The sequence below is a fragment of the Vidua macroura genome, chromosome 20, assembly GCF_024509145.1.
Source record: "Vidua macroura isolate BioBank_ID:100142 chromosome 20, ASM2450914v1, whole genome shotgun sequence".
Classification (NCBI taxonomy): Eukaryota; Metazoa; Chordata; class Aves; order Passeriformes; family Viduidae; genus Vidua; species Vidua macroura.
Genome location: NC_071590.1, coordinates 3,541,188 through 3,566,420, shown reverse-complemented (window position 1 = coordinate 3,566,420; position 25,233 = coordinate 3,541,188). Strand labels below are relative to the sequence as shown.

At 54.3% G+C, this 25,233-nt stretch overlaps 3 protein-coding genes and 1 long non-coding RNA gene across 7 annotated transcripts; 1 reads left to right on the top strand and 3 right to left on the bottom strand.

Annotated features, from left to right (window-relative positions):
• Positions 1 to 215: 215 nt before the first annotated feature.
• Positions 216 to 8,439, bottom strand: LOC128817462 (uncharacterized). Its single transcript, XM_053995946.1, has 8 exons — positions 8,377 to 8,439; positions 7,515 to 7,868; positions 6,801 to 7,232; positions 5,893 to 6,048; positions 4,768 to 5,653; positions 3,241 to 3,969; positions 1,601 to 2,534; positions 216 to 372 (listed from the first exon to the last, which is right to left on the bottom strand). The coding sequence occupies exons 1-8, from the start codon at positions 8,437 to 8,439 to the stop codon at positions 216 to 218; spliced, it is 3,711 nt and encodes a 1,236-aa protein (XP_053851921.1).
• Positions 8,440 to 10,374: 1,935 nt separating this feature from the next.
• On the bottom strand, positions 10,375 to 16,883 carry LOC128817240 (glutamine-rich protein 2-like). Its single transcript, XM_053995622.1, has 16 exons — positions 16,121 to 16,883; positions 15,743 to 15,823; positions 15,611 to 15,658; positions 15,271 to 15,375; positions 14,992 to 15,083; positions 14,733 to 14,847; positions 14,374 to 14,580; positions 13,999 to 14,130; positions 13,702 to 13,776; positions 13,226 to 13,390; positions 12,957 to 13,069; positions 12,270 to 12,335; positions 11,918 to 11,983; positions 11,189 to 11,330; positions 10,925 to 11,018; positions 10,375 to 10,622 (listed from the first exon to the last, which is right to left on the bottom strand). Exons 1-16 carry the CDS (start codon positions 16,373 to 16,375, stop codon positions 10,444 to 10,446), a joined length of 1,935 nt encoding a protein of 644 aa, XP_053851597.1. The 5' UTR covers positions 16,376 to 16,883; the 3' UTR covers positions 10,375 to 10,443.
• A 2,819-nt stretch (positions 16,884 to 19,702) lies between these two features.
• Positions 19,703 to 20,160, bottom strand: LOC128817244 (uncharacterized). Its single transcript, XR_008440134.1, has 2 exons — positions 19,941 to 20,160; positions 19,703 to 19,832 (listed from the first exon to the last, which is right to left on the bottom strand). It is a non-coding gene; the product is annotated as an uncharacterized LOC128817244 (long non-coding RNA).
• Positions 20,161 to 20,210: 50 nt separating this feature from the next.
• Positions 20,211 to 25,216, top strand: SPACA6 (sperm acrosome associated 6). 4 transcript variants are annotated; one of them, XM_053995628.1, is made up of 9 exons: positions 20,211 to 20,269; positions 21,073 to 21,147; positions 21,490 to 21,558; positions 21,703 to 21,726; positions 21,813 to 21,890; positions 22,362 to 22,465; positions 23,858 to 24,011; positions 24,317 to 24,464; positions 25,021 to 25,216. In XM_053995628.1, the coding sequence occupies exons 2-9, from the start codon at positions 21,108 to 21,110 to the stop codon at positions 25,112 to 25,114; spliced, it is 711 nt and encodes a 236-aa protein (XP_053851603.1). In that variant the 5' UTR covers positions 20,211 to 20,269; positions 21,073 to 21,107; the 3' UTR covers positions 25,115 to 25,216. The 4 variants fall into 4 exon arrangements, with proteins under 4 accessions (XP_053851603.1, XP_053851600.1, XP_053851601.1 ...); XM_053995625.1 differs by lacking the exon at positions 20,211 to 20,269 and adding an exon at positions 20,279 to 20,536; XM_053995629.1 differs by lacking the exon at positions 20,211 to 20,269 and adding an exon at positions 20,713 to 20,790.
• The last annotated feature ends 17 nt before the right edge of the window (positions 25,217 to 25,233 follow it).

The window sequence follows — 25,233 nt, the reverse complement described above, 5'->3', positions numbered from 1 at the left end:
GCCCGCTGCCCTGATGGGCTGGGAAGCCACGGGCAGATCCCCCTAGGGACCGGCTGGCACTGCTGGCGCTGCTGCTCCCGGGTGCCGGCCGAAATCCTTACAGGCAGCCCTGACGCCGACTCAGGAGCTGCTTGGAGCCGTGCCCGACGCTTGGCCCCGACCCCCGGCCCCCAAGTGCACTCGTCCCTTCGTCTCTGCACTGGGACATTCCAGGCTCATTTGTCAGCTTCCTCCTCCTCTTCCTTTCTGAGCGGCAGCGTTAGGGGCTGGCCCAGCACGGCCTGGCAGCTCCTTGCCCACAGCTCCTTGTCAGGACCCAGAGCTGCTTTCCAGCCAGGCACCCCCGGGCGTGTCCCGCAGCCTGGGCCGATCCTGCGTGGCTCAAGATGGTATTGGCGTTTTTAGCCAGGGATATACACGTTCTACTTAGGCGGCCAGAGAGCCCCATAACTGCCTTGGGCCACCTTTCCTTGTTGTTGAGCTCTCAAGGTTCCACCGACTATTACATATCTGCCACTTTTGCATAATTTGCAATGCTTTCGTCAAGGTTTTATAGCCAAACAACAATGTGAGGAGCATCCCTGTGAAAGGTGTAAAATGAATGTGTCTTTACAAACAGACTCTGCATCTGCTTGTAGATAGGGCCATTGATTTAGAGATAGGGAAGTAATGGAAGAAATTATCAGTTCTGGAAAACGTTACTAATTGACAGGGACTTTACCTAAGCCAAGGCTGTATTAAATTGCTGAATTAACAGAAAAAACCCCAAAGATACAATATGAATAGTGTTTTGTTATACAAAGAAAAATAAAAGCGGGGAGCAGGAAAGTGCATAGTAGAGTGGAACACAGAGCAGGCGATTTGGGAAGTCTGTACCTCAGCCAATGAGGAAAGGAAGAGAGTGATGTGTCTGGGAAATTAGGATTAAAAGTGGGCTGCATCCCCCCACAATTTGGGAGTCCCCATGGGAACTACCCCATGGCCTCTCACTTTATTTGAATAACATTGTATTAAAATACAAGTCCTCCGGGCTTCACCCGGGTGCCCAGCCTGTCCGGGGGAAAACCCTCAGAGGGCCGGTCCGCGGGGAGGATGTGGCGGGACCCGGATAGCTCCACCGTAAGGACGAGAGGGCTCCGAAGTGGCTTTATTCCTAGAGGCTTTATTTCAGGAGCGTCGCAGGAACACGAGGGTGAAACGAGGGGCACGAACTCTCCAGAAGGGAGCGAACTCCGGGAGCCCCGAGGAAAGGCGGGGCTGGGTATTAAGGGCAAAGAAGTGGGTGTGGTTAGGGTACAAAACAGCCAACGGCAACGGGTAAAGGGGGGAGACAGAGTGGGGTGACATACAGAGAACTAATCGGGGTACAGAGGAGGAGTGGTATTCTAAGAGGAGCCAATGGGGGTAACAGAATAACAGAACTTTCTGGAACTGGGGAGTATGCTAAACATTGATTGACAGCTCTTCTGGGGTGGAGAGCAGCAGCTGGTTGGCAACCTTTTTCTAAACTGTTGCTGCCTCCCAAGGGAGAGCAGGAACCCCTCTCACAACTCCCCCTTTCTGATTTATTAAAAGAACATTCCCCAAATTCCTCGTTAACATTTTCTTAAAGATAGTTGAGGCTACAGAAATTAAGAAAATAATAATCAAAATCCAAATTAAACCTTTAACGATTGGCACGGCCCACCCAGGAACACCCCACTGGGAGAAGGTCTTGTTCACCGCATCCACAGCCCTGGTTTCAGTCTTTAAGTCTTTGACTAACACCTGGATCCGCTGGATGTTGGCTTGGATGGATGTGCTCTTCGATGTCACATTGAAGCAGCACATCCCTTCAAAGTCCTCGCAGCTATGGCCATGGGCGAGCAGCAGAAAATCAATGGCCGCTCTGTTCTGTAAGGTGGCGTGCCTGGTGGTCTCTTCTTCTGCCAAGAGGTCTGACAATGCGGCAGACGTAGCGTTGGCCTGCTTACTCATCCAACACCCCAGGTGAGAAATCTCACCGAGGGCTTTCGCTGCCGCGTACCATGGTAGAAAAATAGAAGCGGCGACCCTCTTTCCCTCACTCCAATCATAAATTTCTGAATCACAATTTGGGTCAAATTCACCATACGATCGCTTTTTGCGTGCCAATTGACTTTTCTTCTTCCAATCCAGAATTTGGGTTTTATTGGGGGTTAGCGTCGTAAGCTTGCCAAGGCTACAGGGACCCCCTTTGGTACTGGAGGGGATCCCAGCCCACGCCCTGTCCCCACAGATGAGAAACACACCCCGAGGGAGCTCCTTAGGGAATGGGTAGGACTTGGACAACACAGGGCTTGTGTAATTGCACCACTCATTGATGTATTTTCTATTTGCTGGTGTTACGTCTTTGATGTTTTGCCCTGGTTTTGTTTGTGGGGCCTTAGTATAAAACCGAATACAAAAGTGGACCCTTGTGGACCCCAGTAGGTCCAATTCCTGGGGTTCCTGTGGTGCCTGTGGTAGTGTCCTCATCCAACTCATCCAGGAGTCCGCCGGGTTGAGTTTCATCCCTGTGAACGGAAAATCATTTTCGGACAGGGGGACTCCCGCCAGGCATGTAGACAACGGATTGTCTATACTGCCCATGGCCATGCAAAGCTGTTCTTGTCCTATAGACTTTGCCAGCGTGACCCAGACGTTTTCCTTGGGCTGTGGCACGAGCCAGCTTCCTGCCAGGTGGAGCCATAAGATGGTGACAAAGCCAGCTGCAGGAAGCCGGTCGCTGCGGGGTGTTCTGGCTGATGTAATTGCCATCTGGGTGGTCGGTAATCTAGTAACTCGAACATACAAAAAGAGATAAGACCAAGGGTCCCCTCAAATCCCCATCCTCCCCCGTTTAAATTAACATTGAAACAGAAAAAATGTGGGGTCAGGTGTGAGGGTAAGAGGAGCGAGGAAAGTGGTAGGACAGGAAAGGGTAAGGAATGGTTGGGGATGGGGTCAGGGGGTAAACTATCCAAGCCGGTGGGAAGTATCGATTAGTTATCAGAGTCCTTGTGGCGGTGTCGATGGGTCTGCTTCCCTTCCTTTTCCTCCGACTCCAGGTGACGGTGGTATCGGCTGGAGCTGTCGTCTCGGGGGAGTGGTCCGGGGGGTGGCTTTCCTTCACGATGTCTTCCCGGTATGGTTTTATAAACTTGCCTGGGATCCACCTGGGGCCCTGTTCTGTGGAGACACAGCCATACCCTCTCCCCCATGTTATCAGCGGGTACGGACCTTTGATGTTCCTGGACTCAAGGTCTTTAACGAGCACTGGTGGTCTTTCTTTCAACTGCGCCCTGGTGTTATTGTGAAAGTGGCGTAGTATCGGGGGGTTTGGCTCGCGGTCTGAACAGTTCATGAAATTGAGAACATATAGGGCTTTGCACAACCCCTCTACAGGGCTTGTGGTAAGGGCCGAATCGTTTTGCTGCTCTAGTAGTTTTTTAATTTCTTGATGTTTTCTCTCCACAATTGATTGTCCTGTAGGGTTGTGTGGGATACCTGTAATATGGTCAATGCCCCATTGTTGCACGAATTCCATGAATTGTTTGGACACAAACCCTGGTCCATTATCTGTTTTGATAGTTTTAGGGACACCCAAGGTGGAGAAAGCCATGTATAAGTGTTTGATGATATCCTTTGTTTTTTCCCCCGTGTGGGTGGAGGCAAACACTGCCCCCGAGAACGTGTCTACAGACACATGGATGTACTTCAGCCGCCCAAAGGAGGGAAAGTGTGTTATGTCTGTTTGCCAGGTTTCCAATGCCCCCAATTCCCGGGGGTTAACCCCCGTTGCTAAGGATGGTAAGGCGTGGGATTGGCAATTGGGGCAGGTGGCTAAGATGGCCCGCGCCTGCTCCTTGGAGATTTTGAACTGACGGCAAAGTGCCGGAGCATTCTGGTGGAAAAAGGCGTGGCTCATCCTAGCCTGCATGTGGACATCTGGCAAGGTGGGTCTTAGAACTGTAGGGTTTACAGAGGTGGAGGTGGCCAGCATTGCCAGGGCATCTGCTCTCCGGTTTCCCTCAGTGATGTCACCTGGCAGGTCTGTGTGTGACCTAACATGCAGAATGTGATACGGTTGCTTCCGGTGTGAGATAAGCCAAATGAGTTTTGAGAGCAAGCTGTACAATGTTTTGTTGTGAATTTCTTTGAGCAGGGCATGTTCAGCCCTTTCTGCTATCCCGGCCACATATGCCGAATCAGTGACGAGATTGAAAGGTTGTTGAAATTTTTTGAAGGCTCTCACGACCGCTGCAAGCTCAGCGATCTGGGGGGAACCCTGAACTATTTGGACGTCAGACTCCCACTTCTGACTGTCCGGGTCCTTCCAGGTGATCACTGACTTGTGGGATCTACCTGACCCATCAGTGAACACCGTGAGAGCACCTTTCAATGGAATCTTACTTTTGTAGGATTTTGGGGCCAAATACAAGGTGTCTTTAAAAAGTTTGTGTTTGGGATAACGTATTAAAATTTGACCAGGATAGCTGTCTACCGAAGTCTGTAAATTTTCATTTGTTTGTAAGAGGAAATCCAATTGGTCCAAATTTAATGGTAAGTAGATGCATGCTGGGTCACACCCTGCGAGGGTCCGGAGGCGCTGGCGGGCCTTGATAATAAGTTTTGACATTAATTCCAGAAAAGGTGTAACCGTTTTTGCAGGCTGATGTGGGAGGAACAACTACTCTATGATTAAGAGTGAGTCCCTCTGGCTGTCGTCCCACTGGAATAAGAGGGCATGTAAGTTCGGGGACTTACCTAAGATGGCACAGTTGATGGGGAGGGACCGCACGACCCGATGTGCCTGGCGGGACTTGATGGCAGCTGCGACTCTCTCCAGGGCCTCACGGGCATCCGGGGTGAGATGGCGTGGGGATGCCAGGTCGCCGTCGCCTTTCAGCAGTTGGAACAGCGGCGACAGCTCCTCTGTGGTGAGTCCTAGGAGCGGTCGGATCCACGTGATGGTGCCGCAGAGCTGCTGCAAGTCCCGCAGGGTTTGAGGGTTGTCCTTGATGGTGAGGGACTGGGGCGCGACGGTCCTTCCCGTGATCAGGAAGCCCAAATATTTCCAGGGGGATGACAGCTGGATCTTCTCCTCCGCAATTTGGAATCCTGAGTCCTTGATGGTCTTTATTGTCTTTTCCAAGGCCGCTTTCAAGTAGGTCGTGTCAGCGGCGCAAATTAAAATGTCGTCCATGTAGTGCAAAAAGATTGCCTCAGGAAAGAGGCGACGGACCGGGGAAAGGACCTGAGCCACAAAAGTTTGGCAGAGCACAGGGGAATTTTTCAATCCCTGGGGCAGAGTGGTCCACTGATAGCGTTTATATGGCTCTCCTCGGTTGATGGAGGGAACCGAGAAGGTGAATCTGGGAGCATCTCCGGGATACAAAGGGATGTTAAAGAAGCAATCCTTGATGTCAAGGATTGCAAGCTGCCAATCCCGGGGCAGCATGGAGGGAGAGGGAAGGCCTGGTTGCAAGGGGCCCATATCTTCGAGGACATCATTAACCCTGCGTAGGTCTTGGAGCAGGCGCCACCTGTCTTTGCCGGGTTTCTTAATCACAAAGACAGGTGTGTTCCAGGGGCTGGCGGAAGGTATTAAATGCCCGAGGCGCACCTGCTCCTCCACAAGTTCATTGAGCGCCTTTAATTTTTCAGATGGTAAGGGCCACTGGTCCACCCACACGGGTGTGTCTCTTTTCCAATTGAGCGGTGGGGAGGTGCACTCCGCAGTGGCCCAGACTAAAAATCCCACGCAGGACTAGGGATGTCAAGTCGGGCACCCCATTGGGACAAAACATCCCTACCTAACAATTTGATGTTGGAAGCTACCACAAAAGGCCTAATTGTGGCAACTTGACCCTCCGGCCCCTCCACACATACCAGATGTTTGCTCCGGCGGGAATTGACAGCACCTCCCACGCCGGAGATTGTGCCACAAGGGGACACCAGTTCCCAGTCGCGAGGCCACTCTGCTTGGGGAATGATGGTAACATCCGCGCCGGTGTCTGCCATCAGGTCTAGTGAGATGGACTTTCCCTGTAAAACAAAAGAAGTCTTAATAATAGGTCTCTGTCTGCTTACGTTTTGCACAAGAAAGGCCGAAGAGTCCGAATCTGAAGAAAGGTCTGTTGAAAGGTCCATGCCGGTGTCTTCTGTGTGGACATGCAAGATGTAGCAAAGGGCTAAAGGAGACCCCTTAGGCAATGAGAACGGAGGGTGGTAACATACCACGGAGACGGTGAGCTCTGTCCCCGGCTCGAAGTAGACGACCTCTGGGATGATGGTGAGGTCATCCGGCGTGTTGGCGGTGTCTCCTAACAGCAAGACAGTGGTGGGGTAGTCACAGTAGGGCGGTGGCAGGAATCCCGCCGGGATGCGAACCAAGTCCTCATCTGGAAACATGACGTGAAGGCTGGTCCGGAGGACTTGGCGACCGGCGCAGTTCAGTTGCCTGGTTCTTCTGAGGAGCCGGAGCCCGTCCTCCTGGCTGCGGATGTCCAGAGAAGTGTACCGCTGGGGCCGTGGTTCTCCGGGAGAGATGGCAGCCCCGGGCTCTGGGACGGGCCATTTGGTGTCATGGCGCGGCCCTTCATCGCGCTCTGCCTGCCGTTTCCCGGCCGATGGAAGCGGGGATTCCTGTATGTTGGTCTCGGGGAGGGGTTGTAAGGGTGGTAAGACCTATCTGGCGGCCAGTGTGGGCAGTTCGCTTGGATGTGGCCCAACTGGCCACAGCCGAAACAGCGAGTGTTCATCAGGTCTACCATCGCCTCCCCCACCCCTTTGCTCACCGCAAATGCCACTGTTTGCTCCATCGAAGTCGCCTTGGTGCACGCCTCTACCATCTTAGCGATGGTAGGCTCCGGATCCTGGGGAAGAGCCCTCAGGATCTTCTTGGTCTCCGGGTTGGCATTGGTCAGGGCCATCTTTCGCAGAAGTTCTTCTCGGGCCTCGATGTTCTCAATCTGCCTGTAGATGGCCTCCTTTAACCTGTCCACAAACTTGATAAAAGTTTCATCAGGGCCTTGAAGAACTGATGAAAAGTTTTGGAGAGGGGTGGTACCATCGGGGATTTTCAGCAGTGCCTCCTTCCCAGCGTCCCTTATGTCACTTAACAAATTCTCGGGAAGGAGAATTTGGTCCTCAGGTCTGCTAAATTCCCCCTCCTCTGCCAAAGCTTCAAGTCCCTCTGCGCCATCTCCTAACACCTCCCTGAGATCATACTTTGTTAGGAGAGGCTTAATCAATTTTTTCCAATGTATCTCCCACAGAAGGAATTCTGTGGGGGACAGCAGGGCCTTCGCTATATAGCGAAGGTCATGTTGTATAAGGCAATGTCCCGAAAAGGTCAGATCTAAAATGTTTTTAAAGAAAGGAGAATTTCTCCCATAATCTTTTGTGGCTCTCCTCAACTCCTTTACTTCAGTGTATGGTAACTGTTCCCACCTCGGCTCTTTTCCCCTCTTATGCACAACTGGTGCCGCAAATGGACCTAGATCCCTTGCGAGATCTAGGTCCCCATCCTTAATGGCCTCGGCCCGGATCCGGGCCCAGCCCTCCCCCGGCTTGGCTGTGGGCCAGGGGTTGTCACTGTCCTCATCCTCTTCCGAGGATGAGGCAGGGCGGGCTATGGCGCGGAGCCTCTCCCTTGCCGGTGGGTCCCGGTGCCGGGAGACCCTGCAGGCCAAGATGGCCTGCTTCCGGCCGTGCCTACTTCCGGTTCCGGTAGCGTGGGAACCGGGAGCGGCATGAGAGGGGGCGTGGCCTTCCGGCAGGCCTGTCCCACCCACCAGGGGCCCACCCAGGGGCGTGGCCAGGGAGGCAGGATGGGAGGGTCCCGACGTCACCGAAATCGATGCCTGATGGGGGGCGGGACCCGATGCGGGGGCGGGCAACCGACAGAGGGGGCAGAGCTGTTACAGTGGCGGGAACCCGAGGGGATGAGGAGGAGGAGGAAGAGGCGCCCTTTTGTGCTGTGTGGCGACCGGCCACGAGGCCATCGCCATTTTGAGGTATTAAAACAGCATTGGAACAACCATGACAACTGGGGATAGAACTGGGGATATAACTGGGGTCAGGGACTCGTGGAACAAGGGAATGGGTAGGGCTCGTGCTGGGGTGGCCAGTCCCAACACAAGAAGAGGACAGGGTGGGACGGGAGGCAGCAGGGAGACGGCAGCAACCCTGTGCCTCATTCTGGCAGGATCTGTCTCCCGATCCATCCTTAGGGGAAGTGGGTTTAGGAGCGGGGGGGGCGGAATGAGGGGTAGGAGAACTGGGACCCAAACTTTCCCCTTTCGATTTAACTAAATTAAAAATGGAATCATAAATTGGAAAAAATCTCCCCACTTTAAAATTCCCCGTAACCTGAACATCATAAATGTAATGTCCAACTTTCCCCCAAAACGAAACAGAAAAGACGTCGTCCATGGCGACGTCGGGAAAATGTTGAAAAATAAATTTAACAAAAGATTTTAAAACCCCTTTTTTAAATGAAACATTCCCCAACACAAGGGCGGACTTAACTTGGATATAAAACTCCCGTCGTGCAGGGGAAAGGCGGTTGCCCATTTTTTCCCACTGCAAGAGAGATCCCCGGCCAAAGCAAAAAAGGAGAAAAGAAAAGAAAAAGCCTGCGTCAGCTGCTCGCCTCGAACAGCGAAACTCATCAACAACAGGATGCGGCGAAAAGAAGAAAGCTGTGGCGGGGCGGTGGAGTGCTGCTGGTCTCGTGAAATCCGGTGCTTCCCCCGAAGCTGCAGGGTCGGATATCCACGAGTTGTCAGCAGCGCCAGGAGGCAGAAGCCTTCTAACAATCGAAGTACAGCTGCCCCTGGAAGAGGCGGCAAACAGCGCTTGAAATCCCGGAGCGCGGGGTCACGGATCCGGACGCTCACGGGAGACGCTCCTCGGTGACCAGGGCAGTGGTTGCCGTGTTCGGGACGCCACTTGTATTAAAATACAAGTCCTCCGGGCTTCACCCGGGTGCCCAGCCTGTCCGGGGGAAAACCCTCAGAGGGCCGGTCCGCGGGGAGGATGTGGCGGGACCCGGATAGCTCCACCGTAAGGACGAGAGGGCTCCGAAGTGGCTTTATTCCTAGAGTCTTTATTTTAGGAGCGTCGCAGGAACAGGAGGGTGAAACGAGGGGCACGAACTCTCCAGAAGGGAGCGAACTCCGGAAGCCCCGAGGAAAGGCGGGGCTGGGTATTAAGGGCAAAGAAGTGGGTGTGGTTAGGGTACAAAACAGCCAACGGCAACGGGTAAAGGGGGGAGACAGAGTGGGGTGACATACAGAGAACTAATCGGGGTACAGAGGAGGAGTGGTATTCTAAGAGGAGCCAATGGGGGTAACAGAATAACAGAACTTTCTGGAACTGGGGAGTATGCTAAACATTGATTGACAGCTCTTCTGGGGTGGAGAGCAGCAGCTGGTTGGCAACCTTTTTCTAAACTGTTGCTGCCTCCCAAGGGAGAGCAGGAACCCCTCCCACATAACATTACAGCACTTCTCAGTCACCCTTTTGGGCATAAACCTCCGGCACTGTGAATTTTTCCACACACCTGCAGTGTCCTTTCTCTGGTCACAGCAGGGACATTCCTCTGTGCTCGGATCCGACCCAGCCCCCGGCACACGGTGCTGCTTGGCGGGAATGGGGACACAGGGAAGCGGTGCCCAGCGTGTGTCCCCCGTGTGTTCCTGTGTGTCCCCCCATGTCCTGCTGTGTTCCCCCGCCTAGAGAGCTGCTCTTGCCCGGGATGGCCGAGCTCACTCGCAGGGCCTCGCCGGCACTGGGCAGGATCGGCCCAGGCTGCGGGACACGCCCGGGGGTGCCTGGCTGGAAAGCAGCTCTGGGTCCTGACAAGGAGCTGTGGGCAAGGAGCTGCCAGGCCGTGCTGGGCCAGCCCCTAACGCTGCCGCTCAGAAAGGAAGAGGAGGAGGAAGCTGACAAATGAGCCTGGAATGTCCCAGTGCAGAGACGAAGGGACGAGGGCACCTGGGGGCCGGGGGTCGGGGCCGGCCGTCGGGCACGGCTCCAAGCAGCTCCTGAGTCGGCGTCAGGGCTGCCTGTAAGGATTTCGGCCGGCACCCGGGAGCAGCAGCGCCAGCAGTGCCAGCCGGTCCCTAGGGGGATCTGCCCGTGGCTTCCCAGCCCATCAGGGCAGCGGGCTGTGCAGGCTGCTCCTGCTGCCACAGCAGGCCCAGATGCTCAGAGCTGCCCCGCGGGCGCCACGGGACCAGCAGCAGCCTCAGGGCCTGGCCCAGGGCTCGATCTGCTCAGCCTGGTGGCACAGCCACAGCAGGGGGGAAGGAGCTTAAGGAGCATCAGGGAGCCCGGGGAAGAGAGAGGCTGGTGAGACAAGGCTCTGCCTACAACTTTAAGGGGTTTTATTAACTTAGTACAACTAAAAACCCATATTTCTGAACACCACTGTCACAGGCGCTTCTCGCTTCTGACAAGATGTCCCAGATCGAGCACTGGGCGCTGAGTCCTTTCCAGCTGGCTGGGGGCTGTTGATGTCCGGCGGGGCTGGAGAGGCTGGACGAGCCCTGGTGCCCATGAGATGTGTCGGGGGGCTGTGCTTGTCCGGTGCTCTCGTGAGACGGCAGCGCCTGGGGGTTGAAGGGCAAGGGTGAGCCCCTCATTCCCAGGGGCTGCCCCTGGCTGGAGCAACTCTGCTGGCTCAGGAGTGGCCAGCACAAGTGTCCCCTGCCTAGTGAGAGACTGTAAGAGATCCAAGCTCAGTTGCCCCATGAGCCAGTCCTTCTCCTCCATATTGCTTCTGCCCCTTCCAGAGCCCAAAGCCCCACCCCAACCTGCCCAGCTCTGCACACAGAGCTCATCCCACAGCTGGTACCCAGCAGATAATCAGCCCCCTGTCCTTGCTAACCCCTATGCCCTAACAGGGCCATACCTGATGCATGCTGTGTCCTGATCGCCATAGGGTGCTGGTCAATACGGCCCCTTGAGATGTGTCCATCTCTGTCCAGCAGCTGGGTCACACTGGGCTGAGGAGGAGAGAGCAGCTGGCAGCAATGCAGGGCCCAATCCAGCTTCCCCTAATAACCCTCCCTACCCAGGTCTGCCTGGAGACTGAAGGCACAGATTCCCCCTGGATAGTCAGCAATGCCATCGAGACTCAGTCACCATTCCGTGTCCCCACCTTCACCATCCCTACCTTTTTCTGGACTGTCAAGAAGTCCTGGGGCTGACCTATTCTCTGTGGGGAAGCCTTGTTGTTCTGCATCGTGGAGCTGCTGCTCTGATGGTCCCCAGAGCTCAGTGGCACACCGGGGACACTGCCATGGGCCACCAGCCTCCTGTGGGATGGGGCAGAGGACACTCAGTGCCCAGCCCTGTGGCATCCCAGGCAGCACCCTGCTGTGCCAGGGAGGGGACTGGCAGTGCTGCCTGCAGGGGCATGTCCCTCCCAGCTGCGCTCCACCTGCTGCAGGAGCCCCAAGCCCATCCCACCAGGCTGGATCTGCTGCCTCTGTCCCCACAGCCAGGTCTGCTGGCCGTGGCCGTGGCAGGTCCATGTGCACAGGGCACCAGCGGGCAGGAGCTGGCCTGTCCCAGCTGCAGGGCTTGGTTTTGGGAACGCCTTTCACAGAAGGCACACATCTGCCCACCAAGCCTGAGCTCAGATTGAAAACAGACACAGCTCATCAGATGTGCTTTCAGCAACCTTGGGACAGAGAGCTGGGCCAGCTAGGGCAGTGCAAGGCAAGGAATGCAAAACCCTCCAGACCTGGGGGAAGCAGTGGCCCTCCACAGCTGCCTTCTGCTCCCCTGCCCTGCCCACCCCCCCAGAGCTCCTCTGCCCCAGCCCAGGCAAGAGCCCTCCTTGCTGTGTCTGGGCTAGCCTGTACCCCGGGAGCTGGGGATGTGTCCTCAGGGCCCTTACCTTTGGCTGTGCTGTGGCTCCTTGCTGGGGGGCAGCGGCTGCAAATACGGGAGTGTCCTGGGGGACCTGGGGAGGGCAGGAGTCACAGGTGTGTGACAGGGGACAAACAAGCTGTTCCTGTTGCAGGCAGCACCCCCAACCCCAGAGGATTGTACCCCATGGTATCCTGCTGCCTGTAGCCCTTGGGATGAGTCCCCACACCCCTGCTGATGGCAGGGCTGCAGAGGGGGCTCCCCACATCAGAGCCTCCCAAGCAGACAGTGTCACCCCTGTGGCCCGCAGAGCGGTCACTGCTGGCACCCATCTCCCCCCATCACAGCCCCGCTGCCCTCGATGCACTGGTGCTACTCACTGGCCAGGAACCTGCACGGTGAGCATGCGGTCACAGGACAGGCACGTGAAAGGGACTGGCAGCTGCCTAAGGAGCGTGGGAGAAGAGGGCTGCCTGAGCTCCTGGGGCCACAGCCCTGCCCGCACACAGGCAGCAGCTCGCTGGCAGCAGCCGGGTGCTGGGCAGGGCACTGCACAGGGTCACGGCGTCTGCAGCGTGAACCGTGGGCTTTGAGCCTGTTTCTCCCCATCCCCAAGGTGCTGGCTGAAGCCAGGAGAAGGGCACAGGCACCCTTGTCACCATCCCAAGCAGCCCCTGCGGCCCTTTCAGCCCCTCTCTGGCTCCAAAGTCCCCTGTTTGCCCGGCCAGGAGGGCAGGGCACGACCCAGCTCTGGGACACTGTGTGTCACAGCCCTGCCTGGGCATTGCCATCTCCCACCCTGGCTTCTGGGAGCCCTTGCACCCACAGCCCCATTTTGCTTTCAGAGGGCTCTGTCCTGCAGGTGCCCTGTCCTCATGCCTCCTTTCCTGTGTGGAAGCTGCGGCTGGTGGAAGGAGAAGGTGCAGCTGCTTCATCAGCATGCCCGTGGTTCATTTAGCAGCTGAATTGGTCCCAAGGCAGGGGACCAGACGAGCAGTATGTGGGACAGCTGGAGGGAACGGGACCATGGCTGTCCCCAAAGCCATCAGAATCTCCATCACACTCACTTCTTAATGCCAGCAGCGTTTTCACGCATCAGCCTATTCTCAAGTTCCTCCATGTTCCTGCTCCAGGAGTCCTCCATCTGGGAGCTGAAAGTCTTCAGCTCCAGGCGATCCAGCTGTGAACACGTGCACAGCCTCAGCCAGCTGCCCCCGGATGTGACATGGAGCTCTCCAGGGAAAAGCCCGGAGGGGGATCCTCAGAGGGATGCTGCCTCAGGCTGTCGAGTCCCAAAGGTGCCAGTTTGTCATGGTGGGGAAGAGGTACCCCTCACCTTTTCTTCCACCACAAGGTTGAGCTGCTGCTGCATAGTGTTGAAGTGCTGCTCCTGGTCTGAAATCCGGCTCTGCAACTCCTGCATCCTCTCATCCAGACGCTCCATATTTGCTTCAAATTGGCTACAATTGACTTTGCTGCCCAAGGCAGCTTTGTCCGCCTTCTAGCAGAGGGGAATGGCAGGAGAGCGGTGGGGAAAGAGATGAGGAATGACAGGCAGGGCCAGCACACGTGAGGGGCAGAGGGAGAAGTGCTTCCTCCAGGCCATCATGCCCCTTTCAGGGTGCTGTGGCCCCATTTGCCCTGTCACCCTGCTGAATTTGGTCCCACCATCTGGAGGGTGAGGGACCCCACGAGCTCAGGAAACTCTCCCTCCCCAGGCCAGTTCTGTCACCCAGCCCTCACGGGACAAGGGGCATTTGTCCCCCTGCCGGGGAACCCCTGGGCAGGCACAGAGGCCTATTGAGACTGTACCACATCTATTGCTGCCAAAACATCCTGCTCATCTGTTTTCTCCTTCTGCAGCTTCTCCAGAGACTGGAACAGCATCTTTCAGTACAGAAAGGAACCCATGACACCACAGCAAGGTTGGAGCTGCCTCCTGGCCAGGAGAACATAACCCACTCCCCCTGCCCGAAAACCTCAAGGAAAGACACTTTGAACCAGCACAGTGCTGAAAGGGTCGGCAGGAGGCATTCTTGTGATCCCTGCCTGGAATCACAAAGAGTGCCTGGGGCATGCTCTGGCACCACAGGAGTTTCAGCCACACACCTCGATTGCTTTCTGCTTTTGTTCAGAGTCTTTCTGCAGGGTCCCAGAAACAAAGCTGAGCTTCTCGCAGTCTCCTTTCATCCGTACAACTGTAGCCTCCATGTAGCGCAGCCGCTCGTGGTCGTGCTCCAGCTTCAGGGAAGGAAAAACATGGTACTGAGCAAAAGGGAGTCCGGCTGCTCCACCGGGGCCGACCCGCATTTCTCAGCCAGTGGCCATGAGCTCTCAGTGTCAACAGGAGGTTTGCATCAAGGCTTTAATCTCTGTCCATGCTGCTGACGGGTCCAGGCCAATTTGGGCAGTTTGGGCCTCCCCCAGACTACAGCACATCCAGCTGGGGGATGTCTTCAGTCCCCCATGCTGCCAACAGCCTACCTGGCCCCAATTCCTCATCATTTTCTTGAGCTTTCCCATGGCCATCTGCCGGGACTCCAGGCATTCCACCTTCTCCTGGAGTTTCTCGCAGCGCTGGAGGAGCTTCCCCAAATGCGCTCTGATGTTGAAGGTGCAACTGGAGCAGTCTCCATTCTCCCCTTCCAGCTCCTCCAGTAGGCCCACAGTTGTCTCTCCTGTACCGCCAAGCTGCAGGACAGGCAGAAGAAATTGGCTCAGAGATGGGATGAGTGGAATCAACAATGCTAGGTGGCCCCAGGCAGTCAGAGAATATGGCCGGTAACCCCACCAGGACGAGTGCACCAAGCCCGGGGTGTGGGAGTGCTCCCCCAGGACCTCACCTGCTCGTTCACTTTGTTGGCTGTCTCTGTCACCAGCTGCTCCAGCATGGCATTCTTCATCTCCTGCTGCTCTCCCATCTTCTGCAGGTCACGTTTTGTCTCCTGCCGCAAAGCCCTGGCCAGCGGGACGGGGGCAAGGTCAGGGTTACCCCTGCAGGGCTGCTGGGCACTGTCCCGTGCCCACAAACCAGGATGCTCCCAGACCACCTGGACTCCCATGCAGCCCCACAGGGTAGGAAACCCACTGCTGTCCTCTTACTCAATTTGCTGAGAGATCTCCTTACTGCTCTCTTCTTTCCACTTGGCTGCATCCTGCCTCAGCTTTTTAAGGTCCTCTCCCATCTTCTTCATCTGCAAAGCCAGTGACAGTAGAGTCAGGGCACAGACATCCTGTTGTCCCAGCATGGGGGCCCTTCAGATACATGGAAAGCCCCAGGGCCCCCCACCCAGTCCTGACAGCCTGACCCCAAACCCTGCTCTTGGAGTCACATTGAAGTTCCCCATGAGAGCCTAAAGACTACACGGCCCAACAGCTCACTAAGGCAAGGGACTCCTTAATCTTCTTTATGTCTCCTTCCATGCACATCTGTGTTGTCTTGATCTTGTCAATCTCCTCATGGAGATCCTGGATGAGAGTCGTGTCCTAGGAGAGAGGAGTGATGGCAGTGAGCCTCTGGGAGGGTCAGTGGGGACCTGCAAGGCCTTGACCCCTGCTGTGGTTTGTGGAGCATGGGGACAGCAGAGGGCTGGGCTCAGCCAGGCTGGCAGGGCTCTGCAGGCAGCACAGCCCATGCATCTAGCAGGGCCAAGGGTACTGAGCCTCCAGCCAGCAGAGGCTGCTGTCTCAGACCCAAAACTTGCTCCCAGCAGCACTTCACCTTGTCCTGCATCTCCTGGATCTTCTTCATGTTCCCTGCCATAGAGGACTGTAGGAGAAAATGGTGAGAGAGGCAAGTTGTTGAGTGTCTGTGAGGAAAACAACCGACACTAGCACAGTGGTCTGCACAGACCTGGCTCTTCTGGATCTTCCTAATATCCTCTGATATGCGGGAATTTTCTGCCTTTATGCCACCAATCTCCTCATGAAGAACCTGTGAAACAGTCCAGCAAACAGGGATGTCAGAGGTGATGGCCAGGGCAGCAACACCCCAAAGAGCCCTGCCCTGCCACGGGCAGCCTGTGGCAATCCAGGTGAGCAGGGAGAGTCCCAGTGCCACCTGCCCCAGCCCGGCTCAGTGCCAGAGCACTGAAGCCCATGCAGATAGCCAAGAGCCCCTGCCAGGGGCTGTGCCGGGGCAGTGAGGGCAGTGCCAAGCACTGCTGTCTGAGGAAGTGGGGAGGGGCTGTGTGGTGGGGGAGTGCCCCGGGGGGCTGGGAAGAGCCTCTACCTTGGACATGTGTTTCTTGTAGTCTTCCATCTCCCTCTTCATCTTTCCCATGTCAGTGGCCAGGTCAGCAAGTGAGGGGCCACTCAGCTGGCCCGGCCACGGCTCCTGGCTGCTCAGGTACTGCACGTCCAGGTGCTCCAGCACGGCCTGCAGCAGTTTTCGCAAGGCTGCAAAGTGAATGGCTCCCTTCTGGGGCATCCCGATGGCGAGATCCAGCATCTGGGAGAGGCTGAGTGTGTCCAGGGATGTTGCCATGTCTGCACACACAGACAGGGACTCTGTCCCTGATTTCTCACAATCCTTCCTAAACAGCTGGCTCTGTCAGGGCTGAGCAAAAGCAATAATAAAAAGGATGAGTAGCCAGCAGGCTCCTTCCTCCTTCCTTGTCCATCCAAGGACTGGAGCCTGCTCTGCTCACGCCCCTTTTCATCACAACTCCCGTTGCCAGGCAGCACAGCTCACCCCTGCGAGCCACTGGGTCACAGACTGATGAAGTCATGGAGTCATGGAATGACTTGGGCTGCAAGGGACCTCAAAGATTCTCTCTTCCCAATCCCCTGCCATAGGCAGGAACACCTTCCACTAGACCAGGTTGCTCCAAGTCCCATCCAGCCTGGCCCTGGACACTTTCAGGAATGGGGCAGACACAATTTCTTTGGGCAACCTGTGCCAAGGCATCACCACCCTCGCAGGAAGATTTTCTTCCCAATTCCCAATCTAACCCTGCTGTCTCGCAGTGTGAAGCCGTTGCCCCTTGTCCTGTCAATCAAGGCCCTTGTGCCAAGTCCCTCCCCAGCCCATCTGGAGCCCTTTAGTGACTGAAAAGCACTGGAAAGTCTCACAGGACAGGAGAGGCCTCACTATTTTTCTTTCAATCAGTTTAAGACTTGAGTTACAGCTAAACCAGTTCTTCATCTGCTGTGTCAGTGTCCTGTCTGTGGCATCTCATGTTCTTAGTTTCTTCCTGCATTGTGGAGCAGGCACTAAGCCTGCCTTTGCTGTGCAGTGAACTGTCAGTGGGAGTGACCACGGGCAGGGCACCGCAACAACCACAAAGGCCCAGATGAAGCCCAAAGGGTACATTTATGTTTGATTCCTCACCAAGAGAGGGATCCCCCAAGCAGTTTCTGGGCAGAGGCCACGGGTAGGGCCAGCAGCCCCACAGAGCTCAGTCCCTGTGAGAGAATCACCAACCTGCTGCTCTCACCTGGCTTTCAGATGTGGCTACTGGCTGGTTTGGCACAGCAAACCCAGGGCCTGGTTTGGAGCATCCACTGGGAGCAGCCTTTGCCAGGGAAGCAGTGGGCTGCTGTTCCTCGTGCCGCAGGTGCAGGAGGACCCCCGTGAGCCCCTCGCTGAGCTATAGGGTTGTTGGGGCATAGACTCCTTTCTCCTCTGGAGTTCAGGGCAAAGAGTCTCCGTGGGGGAAGCCTTTGTACAATTTCCTCCACGTCAGGTTTTGTGTCAGCTTGACAGTCCATAAAGAAGACAATGAAATAATTTCTCCTGCCAATGTCCCCAAGACTGTGGGGGAAGACAAACCAAGATGTTCCCTTCAACACCTGCCATCCACCCCCAATTGCCCCTTTCCAAAACATGCTCTGTTCACCCCTAGTCCTTCCTGCTCCAAAGCGCTACAGCAACAATGTGTAGTTGAGGAGATACAGAGCTGACTTATGAGCCAGCAGAGGAAATAAACCATAGCGGACTCTCAAATCTGCTTTCAAGCATTGGGAAACCTGACAACATGGAAAGGGAATGTATTTCCTGCATCCTGACCTTGTCAGCCACCTTCTGCTCTTTCTTTGTGAGACACGTCACTATGGGAGACTCCTTCAACTCCTCTCTGGCGCATCTTCTTAGCTTTTATGTCTTTAATCACTATTGCCTTGGTTTCTTTTTTTCACCTTTCAAGATTTTTTCTTATTCCTAATTTCTTGAGCTTTTTATTGCATACAGTGTGAGAAAGAAAACCACTGTCAAAGGCAGCTGTCTGCAGTAGTGACAAACGAAGTTAGTTGCCAGTGACATGGCAAGGCTTGTAATAAGCAGCACATCTTGGGAAAAGTATAGCAAAGTAAGTTCCTTGCAATGCTGAGCTGTTTATTGTCCAAATATATCTCGCAAGAGATTGTTGGAAGATGAAATAAGAGCAGTGAAGATGAACAAGAACAGGTGAACTATCAATTATGAACATGAAATAAGAACAATGAATAAAGAACAATGACATAAGAATGGGAAGGTAGAACAAGAAAAGAAGAAATAATTGAGAACATGAATACAGAACATGAATGAAGAATGAAGAACGTGAATTAAACTGGCTTCTCTGCCTTCTTCACTTTTTTTATTGGAGGCTCCATTCCAGCTGGACACCTTGGCTGTGGATGTTGTCTTCTGTATGGGTGAAAGAAGGACATGATGAAGTTAATTCAAAGAATCCACTCAGCCCGCCCAGTGCAGAGGGCACTACAAATCCCTCTGTGTGACCGGCACTGCAGAGCTCTGCGCTCCAGAGGGCATTTCCACAGGGAGCAATGGGTGAGTACAGGGATGGGAAGTGGGTGCTCCTTGCCAGCAACAGGGAGAGCAAAGGTAGGGCAGCTCAGCAAGAGGGAGAGGCTCCATGCTCTGGTTCTTGCACACTGATGGGGAGCAGTGGCACCGCTGCCCTTTAGGGGCACTTGCCACCTCTGAGCACCAGCTGCTCATGCCCTGTCTTCTGGCTCACCCCAGCCAGGCTCCTGCTCCAGGGACCAGGAGTGAAACTTGGCTCAGGCAGTTGTTGGCTGCTTTGCTCTGCCCAAAAGTGCCCCATGTTTGACTTGTCCACCGCAGATCAAGTGGAAAAGGGCAGGTTGTCGACCCCTTTGGCAGCTTTGCAGGGAGCAGCCTGATGCTGCCCAGCATGCTCGGTGCCCTCCTGCACCTCACAGGCTCCTGGTAACTGCGCTGCTGGTGCCATGGGAGGGACAGTCACATTTCTTCTTTTCTTCTTGTCCCTTTCTACCAGCTCAGTGTCTTCTGCTCCTTGCTTCCCTGCTCATCTTGGCTGTGCCAGGCCATTCTGTGCACACACAAAGCCTAAACACCTTCAAGTCTCCCTCTAGTGATTCGGAGATGATTTGAAGGGAGATGGTAGGTAGCATCCCATGGACTTCGGATGTTGTGTGCACATGTACAGTACCTAGCCAACTCTGGGTAGGGCAGGACCATGTGCTATCCCTAGCCCATGTACTGCTCCAGAATGGGGAATGGTGGAGGTGTACCTGTTGCCAAAAGTCACAATAAAACTTAACAACAATGTAGTATTCAGGATCAGGCAATTCTTTATTGCGAAGCCCAACAACAGCCATGGGTGCACAGGAGAGAGCTCCATCAAAGTGCAGGCATGGCTCCAGATGGTAAAAGCATTTATTACCCAAGGCATTTATTTATTTATTTATTACCCATAAGCATTTATTATACATTCTACTTCAGGTGTCCACAGAGCCCCATAATTACCTTGGGCCGCCTTGATTTGTTACTGAGCTCTCAGTACCACTGACTGTTCCATTAACTGCCACTTTTGCAAAATTTGCTTGCTAGCTTTCAGCAAGGTTTTATTGCTACACATAATTGTGAGAAGCATCCCTGCAGTGTACTTTCTCCAGTCACAGCACAGACATTCCTCCACACTTTCATGTGTTGCTTCCTTCATCAGGAACTCTTGTCCCTGTAAAACCAACAACTGCTTTCTGAGTCTTTTGCTTTGTAGTTAATGATAATATTTTGTAGTTTCTCTCTCTCCCTCTCTGTTTTGGAGAGCAGAACGATCTAATACCTTGCATTGCACCAGGTGTGCATTCCTCTGCTCAAGAGTACAATACAGAAGAGAGGCAGAAGAATCTCCTCAGGACACACATACAAACACTGTGCCCCAGACAGTCCCAGCCATGTTTGGCTGCTGTAACCTTGGGCTGGCTCAGTTCTTCCTGCTCAAACATGAGGCTTACACATTCCTTGCTGGGTTCTGCCCACACCTTTGGCTGGTGTGAGGTCAGTGCGGCTGGCTGGAGTGTGGCCTCCCACTTTATCTAGTTCCCTGGCAACCCAGGTGCCCAAGTTCCACCTTTGGAACCCTGCCTTTGTCCAAGGAACTCAGGCACTTGGGTACTAGATTTGGGGTCATGGCGTGGTGGGTTTTGGCCCTGATGTTGGTATTAGTCCCCTGGCATCCTAGAAACCCTGGCTTGTGGCTGTGGGTCCTGATGTCCTGCCTCCCTGAGGTTAACCCCTGCCTGCTCTGCTTTGGGCCCCCCATTCAGCGGGCACGGCTTTGCCATGACATTACTGGGGCCTTTGTCAACCAATTCAGACATAAAAAATGCCTTGAGGCCCTTGTTGAGGCTGCTAAATCACTTGCTTCCGTCACTGTAGGTACGTCATGAGTCCCTAGGGACACCAAACCCAACAGGGATCCCGCCTTAGGACCTCTGTCCTGACTGGTCCCTCCTTTCCACCAGGGACATTCATCCCAAAGGAGATCCTCACCCTGAACAGCACCCAGAGCCCTCTGGGGTTTTCCATTTCAACCAAGGCTCTCACACTGGTATTAAACAGGATCCCAGGAAACTGGGGACCCTAGGGACTCACCCTGGGACTCCATCCTTGGGACTCACAACCATGCCAAGGTCTTCTCAGTCCTGACTTGGCCCCCAGGGACTTTTGGGAATCCCAAACCTGACTGGAATCCTGAGAATCACCCAGCCGTGACTAAGGACACACTGGGGACCCCTTGGCCCTACCTAGGACCTTAGGAATCCACAGGGCCACCTGACCTTTCCCAGTATTCCTTAAATCCTGTTTAGGACTTCAGGAACACCCAGAAACCCCCAGACCTTACTGGACCTTCCCATCCCTGAAACTCCAACCCTAGCCCTGTACTGATTCCTGTGTCCCTGTACTGGTTCCAGGGTCAGGACAGCGTGAGGAACTTCGGGAGATCGTCATGGATGCGATGTATTCTATAGAGGATCAAAGGGGCAAGAGTGAGCAGACTGAGGGATGTGATATATAGGACATGGGATGTGAAACATGGGGCAAGGGGGGTGGGATGTGGAGGGCTTGAAGAGGGATGGGATGGAGGTGAAATAGAGGATATATGAAGGTCTGGGAGCTGTAAAGGGATATTTGGGGAATCCTGAGGGTATATGGGTTTCAAGGTATACAGCTTCTTGGGGAGTTTGAGGGGATATTTGGAATATATCTGACTTCAGGAGGGATATATGGAGTCAAAGTGAGTTGTATAAGGGATCTGTGGGGTCTGGGAAAGGTTTATGGGGACCAGGGGGAGGGCACATTTTCTTACATGGACATTTGGGACACACCAGAGCCCCTGAAAAAGTCTCTGCAGGAAGCTGTCAACACAATCTGGGCGAAGCTGAGCCAGTTGGGGAAAGGTATGGGGACACCCTGGGAACCCCTGTCCTAGCGAAACTCCCAGGGACCCCATCTGGGCTGAGCAAGGGCTGAATCCTGACGGCTCATTACAAGGATGTGGGTCCCCAGTGATGCCCAGTCTGACACTGCTTCCTCCCCACCAGTTCCAGCCTGCATCCCACCCTGTGGTGAGTTCCCATCCCTCTGTCTTGCCCTCCCCTGTCTCCTAGTACATCTCCCACTTCTCTGGGACCACCAAGTCTCTCTTTCCCAGGATTCCAGCCAGCTGCCCGTGTCTTCCAGTGTGCTACCTGCCGCTTCGTGGACTGTCAGTTTGCCCTGGACTGCCCAGGTATGGGGCCATGAGAGGCTGTTGTGTTAAGGGTAAGGAAATCTTCCTCAACTTCATCCCATTCTTAGGTTATTTTTGTGCTATTTTTTATGTTTGGTGGCACTTGAGTGACTCCAGTCACACTTCTGGTACTGATTGAGGTCAAGTGGTCTAACTTCACTTTTAAAGGCTTAGGCTAGAAAAATGCAGAATGTGTGCTCAGCAAAGGTGGTCATGCATTGGGGGCAGGTAGCTTTTGGGATGGAGGTGTGTTCAGTATTATAATGAGATTACAGTGAGCAAAGTTGATCCAAAGGACAGGATTTCACCACAGAAATCTCTGGGGATTCCCCGTGTTTCTCACCCATGGTCCCACACTGAGTGCACCTGCCCAAGTGTACATCTGCCCATCCCTGCAGGCAGCACAGGAGCACCATCATGTCTGTGAGTGCATGTGCAGATGGGAGCTCATGAGCCTGTCAATTCTCCCAGTGCAGGACCTGTGGACCTACACAGATGAAACCATTGTGCTGCGCTGCAGCGTGCCTTTCCACATCCCCACCGGCCTGCCCGTCACCTGGATGTTTGCCCCGAATGTGAGTCACACATGGTCCTGCAGGGGTGTGAGTCACTCTCAGGGGGGCTCTGGTAGGTGCAGTGACTGCTGCCACAGCAGCTGTCTGTGCTGGGGGTAGCAGCTGTGTAAGCACACACAGGATGCTTGCTCGTGTGAAGGGTGCACACGAGCAGCAGGCCAGATGTGTGTTTGCTGATCCATGTGTGCACGTGTAGCATCATAAAATCACAGGATGGTTTGGGTTGAAAAAGACCTTAAATCTCATGTTATTCCAATCCCCTGGAAGGTGTGGACACCTTCCAGTAGACCAGGCTGCTTCAAGCCCCAACCAACCTGGCCTTGGACACTTCCAGGGATGGGGCAGCCACATCTTACCTGTTCAACCTGTGCCAGGGTGCCGTGGGCAGAGTGGAAGCTTCAGACAAAGCTTATTAAAGAAGCCCTGCTGCTGAGTCTGCGGGTCAGAAAGGATTCCTTTGTGAATTTAAACTCTTTCAGAGAGATGGGTTCAGATTAAGGCAAATCCTTCCTTAGCCTCAGAATCTGGCAACAGTTAAAATCTTTATTTTGAAATTATTTTGGCCCAAAAGTCCTAATGATGGCAAATCAGATCTATTTATAAAAAGGAATTATTTAACAAACAAATGAACAGGCAAAATAGATGAAATATCTTAACCAGAATTACTTACTACACAGTATAAAACTAAAAGAAATACTAGTAGATTACAGCATAACATAGAACAGTGCACTATATCAAGGTATCTATATTAAAGCTAGCAAAAGAAATAGTATTGAATAGGAGCCAAATGTAACTTACCACCAAAATTACAATAATGTACACAGATTCCTTCACTCAACCCCTGGGGGATTAACTGGGAAATAGGTGTCCCTATTCACAGGAGAAACTCCACACATTTCCAGGAAAATCCATGGAAGCTTGCTACTTTTATAGTTGTAAAGTGACTTGATGTCAGTCAGAAATCCAGCTTACCTTCCACGTCTCACTTCGACATTAAGATGTTCATTGGCAGTTGGGAGATGCCAGACCGGTGCTAACCCAGTGGTGCAAAAATAACTCATTACAAGACAGATTGTCCTGCTTGAGTTATCTGACTGGCCAAGAAACAACAGATAAGCTCTTGAGGGGATGAGGTGCTCTGCTACACAGGGCCTCATCACACTCACAGGGAAAAGTCCTTCCTGCACGTGCAGGAAGTGACTGTTGTGTACACCCTGGTTGTGCATCCCTGGGTGTACATGCACGTGGGATGGGAGGTGTGTGCACCTGCACCAGCCAGGAGTGCAAGAAGCACGAAGGGGACGTGCAGGACGAGGTGCCTTTGTGTGCACGCGCGCGGTTCCGTGTGCCCGGTGGTCTGGGCAGTGCTGAGGTGTCCCCCCCGTGCCCCAGCTGCGCACACAGGACATGACACTGTTCAAGGAGCTGAAGGGGAATCCAGAGAAGCCCTTCAGTCTGACCATTGAGGAACCCGCTCCAGGAACCGTTGCCTGTCGCCTCGGGGAACATTCCAAGCCCATTGCCCGCAAGTTCTTCTACCTCAACGGTGAGCCCAGACAGCTGAGTGCCCCCGGGGCAGGGAGCAGTGCGGAGCAGAGTGGGACCTGGGACACCTGGCTCCACGGGAAGGGGGTGAGCAGGGTGCCGGGACGCCTGGCTCATGGTGGACAGGTGGATTAGAGCGTGTGTTCCCTGGTGCCTGACTCCCCTGGGAGCATGTGGGGTGGAGCAGGGACCCCCAGATGCCTGAGTCACTGGGGGCAGCGAGGTCTGTGGCTGGAGCAAGAGCTGCAGGGATAGCTGGTCCCTGCGTGCAGGGCCCCATGACCTGAGGGGTCTGGGTCCCCACAGTATCAGAGGGAAGCATAGAGGAAGAGAAAGGACTCGAGGCTGCCTTCAGCACTGTGCTGCACTGGGATGACAAGACCCCCCTGACCCACATACCAACCGTGGGGCTGGCTGTGGGTTTTGGCTCCATGGCATTCGTTCTGCTGCTGATGTGAGTACTCCTGACCTGGTGAACTGTACTCTAAAAATCCCCATGCTTCTGGAGCTCTTTTCAGACCAGCATGGGACTCCCTATCCTCTCTGGATTCTCAGTCCCTTGGGATTCCCTGCAAGTACAAGGGGACCCAGGTATCTAAGGGTAGGCCAAAGACTGTCAGGACTCCTAAATTCACAGGAGCCTCCATGTCTCCTGGGACTCCCTTTGCCCTCTGGCCCATTCCAGGATCTCCCCCTTGCACCCAGTAGCACTCCAGACAGTCTTTACTTCCCCCAGATTCCCTAATTGCCCCTGAAACCCTACAACTTTCCTCTGTTTTCCCTAGAACCCTCACTGTCCTTTTGGGGGTACCAGTTAGAGTCAGTTACCCCAGTTGCCCTCAGGATACCATAGCCTCACCCTTAGGCCCATCAGTTGCTCTGAGAACCCCCCAGTTGCCCCTTGAGCCCTCCAAATGCCCCATGTGTCCCTGTCCTCCCCACATGCACCCTAATGGGAACAGGGTGTCCTCTCTGCTCCCCCTTTCTCCATTCCTCCTCCTGTCTCCCAGGGCCAGCTGGCAATGCCTCTGTGTCCGTCAGACATGCCGCAGACGTGGACATCAGCGTGCCCGAGAGGATTCCAGATGCCTGGATTCACTCTAGGGGACTTTAGCACATGGATCCACCCCAGAGGACCAAAATTTCTGCAATTGCTTTTCTTGTGCTAGTCTTAAAACAGAAATACAGAGTTCTGAAAATCTTGATTATGCTTGTGACAGAAA